At 30.5% G+C, this 5,415-nt stretch overlaps 1 protein-coding gene across 2 annotated transcripts; it reads left to right on the top strand.

The window, feature by feature from the left end:
• The first annotated feature begins 474 nt into the window (after positions 1-474).
• LOC145015454 (transcription factor MYB59-like) lies at positions 475-3,084 on the top strand. 2 transcript variants are annotated; one of them, XM_078973929.1, is made up of 3 exons: positions 475-701; positions 917-1,046; positions 2,432-3,084. In XM_078973929.1, exons 1-3 carry the CDS (start codon positions 566-568, stop codon positions 2,946-2,948), a joined length of 783 nt encoding a protein of 260 aa, XP_078830055.1. In that variant the 5' UTR covers positions 475-565; the 3' UTR covers positions 2,949-3,084. The 2 variants fall into 2 exon arrangements, with proteins under 2 accessions (XP_078830055.1, XP_078830056.1); XM_078973930.1 differs by having other exon boundaries at positions 558-739.
• Positions 3,085-5,415: the final 2,331 nt, after the last annotated feature.

The following is a 5,415-nucleotide window of genomic DNA, read 5'->3' as shown; positions in this document are numbered from 1 at the left end:
ATGCAATCTTGTAAATCATCGTCTACTTCTAGCAACATATCTTAATTAGAAACATCTATACATAAATATTTATTAAGTATGTAAAAACTTTATTTATTTTGTATAAAGATATAGTAAATATATATTAAAGTTAAAGAAACGATACTTGAAGATAATTAACTAGAGATCTCTAGACTCTAGGAGCATGATGAAAACTACATCCACTTATCAAACGATTTGGTGAACGGAATGAGGGATTAAATCAAACACCATCTCAACAATCTCAACACCAAGTCACCAACTTTTATAAATTAATGGGCTGATGTCACCAAGGTTGTGACCTTGTAGGGTTCCCTTATCATCAAAGAACTCCAGAGACGTGTACGGGTGGGATTAAGTCTTCAGTCACACTCAAAACCCTATCACAAGATTCAACTCTCCCCACTCAAACAACACGATAAGAACCCCAGTATAAATTAGAACCCTATTGTCCACCAAATTTTCCAAGTTAGTGACTCACTTCACCTGCAACAAAAGATTCTTGAGAAAGAGAGAGAAAAAAAAAAAAGAACGAAAGAAAAAACAAATGGGCCAAGAAGATGATATGATGATGTCGATGGCGATGAGGAAAGGGCCATGGACAGAGCAAGAAGATGTTCAGTTGGTTTCTTTTGTGAACATGTTTGGAGATCGACGATGGGATTTCATAGCAAAAGTTTCAGGTTTGAAGGTGGCGGGAGATACAAAAATGAAAACATAGGTAGTAATTGATTACTGTTAGGGTTAAAGGTTTTGTTGCCATGGAAATTACTTAAGAAATCTAGTAAAAGTTGTGCACTTTTATAAAAAAAAAAATCAATCTTCAAATTACTTACTTCTGTCTAACCTACCCAAATATAATTTTGGGGACTATTTTTTTGAAACTTTAATTATTCAGGTTTAAAAAGAAGTGGAAAGAGTTGCAGATTGAGATGGGTAAACTATCTACACCCAGGTCTCAAAAGAGGCAAAATGACTCCTCAAGAAGAGCGTCGAATCCTTGAGCTTCATTCTAAATGGGGCAATAGGTTCGATTTTTGATCCATTAATTTATTTATTATTATTCTATAATTACTTTCCATTTGTATGTTTGTTATTCGAAAATATATGCATATGTTTATTCCAATAAGTTTGAGAAATCTCTGATCCATATTCCAAAGTTATGATCATGAGTCGACATATTTTTTTCTTAGTTATAATCATATTCGGGAAATACGGGGTTATCATTTTTTTTGTAAATATATATTTTGTTTATCCATGATATTGATTAAGCACAAGTATATATCAACTTAGTAATTATTCTATATTCGCTTTTTTTACTTTTGTTTTAGTTCATGAACTCATAAAGCTAACCAGAATTATTCTACCATTACAAGTCGAGTTGTCTAACTTACGTTATAGACTTATATTCTTTGATAATAAAAGTATTCTTGAAAGGATTTGGCTCAGAATTCAGAAAGCATGTATGCATATTTGAATGGACTTAGTTTATATCCACTGACGTTTGATACTGAAATTATATATATATATATATATATATATATATATATATATATATATATATATATATATATATATATATATATATATATATATATATATATATAAAATAAATAACTAGATATTTTGGCACTTTATATGATTCATTTCTTATACAGTATGGCGTTTAGCCGATCAGAAAACATTTATGTTAATCTTGGTTTGTTTTCCAAACATACACACAAATGTTACATAACTCGCAAATACCAAAACGAGAGTGAAGTTTATTATAATTACTGTTCAAAATAAACATATTATATCTTTCTATATTAAAAGAATTATTTTCTTATAATTTATATTTTTCATTTCAAATATTCTATAAAAATAACACTTGTTATTTTCTCATCATTTTTTTTTTTAAATATGGATGTTAATAATAAGTAAGACAACTATTTATTTAATCAAGGATTTTTAGATGATATTTAAATTCGTTTTGAATAAGTTTCGGTTTTGATTGCCGACAATTAATTATATATCTATATTAAATTATTTTCAATAAATATAGATATATATATAATTTATTAATAAATATGAGTTTTACTATAAAATATTAATTTTTTTTATAACCGGATTCCTACCGACTATAACTTAATACTTAATATAATACCAAATTAAATACTAGCTAGAAAAATGATTAACTTTTAACAGAAATTTTAAAATAATAATATAATAACTAGGAAGATGACCAAATAGTTAGTTGGAACTGAACAAGAAATGACAAAATATGTACAAGTTGTATTATCTTATTTACTTGCTTTATAAGTTAGCCATATATATTTAAAAGAATTATAAATTTATGTTTCTTTTTCTTGAGTTTATCCACAATTATTGTTGTTAATTTTGTATGTACAATGACTATTGAATTGGCGTGTAGGTGGTCAAGGATTGCTCGAAAGCTTCCAGGACGAACTGATAATGAGATTAAGAATTATTGGAGGACCCATATGAGGAAAAAGGCACAAGAACATAAAAGAGCCTTATCTCCATCTTCATCGCTCTCAGATTCATCTTCTTACTCATCAATATATACTAGCAATCATACTTTCCATTCAATGTCAATGGTGGAAACCAAAGAAAAAAGTTTCTACGACACCGGAGGGTTAGAAATGTTGACTATCACAAAGGGGGAAAGCAATAGCAATACCATTGCAAGTATTGCTACTAGTCTTAACAATAGTAGTGAGGGAGAAGATGGATACAATTCAATGGATGAAATATGGAAGAATATAGATTTATTAGAAGACGATGGTATAAGACCTATTTTTGACACGTCTAACGAAATACCACCTTCTCCAATATGGGATTACTCTCTCAACACGCTATGGATGATTGATGGCCAAGAGGAAATAGGAAGTCACATGTTTTTTCCCGACAACAAGCGAGCAATTTAGCACAAGGTTAATCGGCTAACTTAGATTTAAATCATAAATTAAATTGGTTGTTGATATTAAGATATTAAATTCAAACTCTTGTATGTCATGCTATTGAAATAATATAATAAAATCTTGTAAAAAAAAGTTCTTACTATTACTATGTATTTATCTAAAACATTTTTTAGTTAAAATCAAGGCGGACCCAATATGCAGCAAGGGATAGCATGTGCCACCTCTCAAATTTTCCCGTTAATTATAAATTAGTCTAAAATTCGTTGGAAATTCGTCAGAAATCTATCCGGAATCACTCACGAATCCATTGGAAATTTGCCACAAAGTCCAATAAGAATATCATTTGAAATATCTTACATACTTCCAAGAAATCGACTAAGAGCTTTTTTGATATACCTCTTACTAGTCCAATAGAGGTTGACTAATCATTATCATCTACATATATACTGAAGTACGCAACATAGTCAGACATATATATGTCAGACTATAAGTCTGGTGACTTATAACATAACATAATACAACATAAACATATGATACATATTTGAATTGTCATATAAGTAACCAATCATCTACATATATAGCGACTGATAATCAACTGGTCATCATCATCTCTGTTTCTTATGGGCTTTTTAGGTTATAGTAATAATTAATCAAACATGATTTTCACAATGGAATTTCACATAAACAATTATGAGCACATGCAACCTAGAAATCTATGGCTTTTCTCATGATAGAAACATACTTTGAAAACTAGTCTAACTAACCTAATGTAATCGAAAGTTAAATAAAAGAAAACATACATTTGCTTAATTCGAATTAAGCCAAACAACTCTCTTGAAAACTTTCTTAGAAAGAAAGCTCCAATAACATGGCAGCCTCTAATGTGTCACACCCAAACTCTAGAAAACCCTATGATAAAAATAATTAAAGAAATAGGAAGAAGAGTAATTTCAAAATTCTCTATAAGTTGTCTAGGGTTTTCAATCTTTCAATAGGTACCTATTTATAGTTGTAGGTAACCTTGATTTTAATATTAAAATAATAATATTTTAATCTGATTCAAATCACCTACCATATTAGCAAATGGAAATGATGGCTCCAAAAACCATCCACCATAAGGAGGTTCTATAATGCCTATCTTGTTTAAATACCGAACAATTGAACTGGAACCCTTGCACCCTTGATTAATTCTAATTAATCATTAATTAAATTAATTTTCATTAATTCGTAACTAATTACATATTACCAATTAATATATTAATCATATGATATTTTAATAAATAATTTATCTCTCTTAATATTAATCCAAGCTATTTCCTAGTTTTGAAGGCAACCTAACAAGGACTTTACTTTTATTTACTAAGAATATTTCAATTTAGTTAATACTTTATACAGTTATTCCAATAGTTTCCATGCAAGCTCTAAACATAATCTTTCCAGGGATCCCTTAATCTAACTCTTTGCATGCATAAACATACTCATTATAAAACATAACACAAGTGATGTATTTTTAACAAAAATCTTAAAATGGTGTAATTAAAAATTACATCCATACACTCACATGTTTGCACATGTTGTACATAACATAAAAATACTCTGAAAGTGAAGTATGGCTCACCTTATGTCGTGGAAATAGCAGCGTACTTCCAACTTCTCGAAAGCTTATCTTGAGAAGCTCCAAATCCTTCCCTGCTACCACCTAGAACATTTGCATACATAAAGCCTCCACTACTAGAATATAGACCTTGAATAACACACGAACCATGACACATAGTGATTTACGATACGTAAAAGCATGTGTCCTAAAAATAATGTCATCTCTTCTAAAATTTGAAGAATTTAGGACACATATTTTTGCGTTTCCTTAAAATTAGTGTCAGAACAAAAAAAAAAACACGGAGGACACTCAACATAAAAGGCGTGTTGTCTAAGCATGTTGTTTTATAAAGTTTTCATCAAACACGCATTCTCCATCTTTAATAGCTAAGGGGGAAACTCAAATCCCAAAAAATTAAAACCCCCCGCCTTATTCTCATCTTCTACCAGCCGAAAACCCATTCTCTTTTCCATGACCTAATTAATGAAGCTCTATAAATTACATGGCCGATTTGATATCTACAAATACGCTTTGAGTCAGATCTAAGCATACCTTTGCCCAAAATTCTTTAAATATGGTCCGTCTTCATCTTTTATCTACACATATGGCCCACCAGGTTTGTCATCATCTTCATCTAGGAGTTGTTCAGTTGTCCAGCGAGGTCACACAGCTTCCCAAAATAAGTCGTTGGATCAGGCTTTGCTTAAGCAGTAATCACCGGTTAGGAATTGGATGATTTCGGTTGCTGAGAGAGAAGATCAAGCTTTGCCGACCAGGATTTCTGGGCGGATTTCGATGGCTTGGTTTTTATTGGTCGACTCTATGCCGTTGTCCGTTAAATATTGCTTTCCTTTTCCTATTGCCATGACATCAACA

This window comes from Lactuca saligna, chromosome 9 (assembly GCF_052625555.1).
Source record: "Lactuca saligna cultivar CGN05327 chromosome 9, ASM5262555v1, whole genome shotgun sequence".
NCBI classification, from domain to species: Eukaryota; Viridiplantae; Streptophyta; class Magnoliopsida; order Asterales; family Asteraceae; genus Lactuca; species Lactuca saligna.
The sequence above is the reverse complement of the archived record's forward strand: the minus strand, read 5'-3'. Positions and strand labels throughout refer to the sequence as shown.

What these genes read in the sequence shown, in the direction of transcription:
- LOC145015454 (XM_078973929.1), top strand. Translation starts at nt 566, where the DNA reads ATGGGCCAAGAAGATGATATGATGATGTCGATGGCGATGAGGAAAGGG. An exon ending in TTTCATAGCAAAAGTTTCAG is followed by an intron (nt 702 to 916) that starts GTTTGAAGGTGG and finishes TTAATTATTCAG; the next exon opens with GTTTAAAAAGAAGTGGAAAG. An exon ending in CATTCTAAATGGGGCAATAG is followed by an intron (nt 1,047 to 2,431) that starts GTTCGATTTTTG and finishes ATTGGCGTGTAG; the next exon opens with GTGGTCAAGGATTGCTCGAA.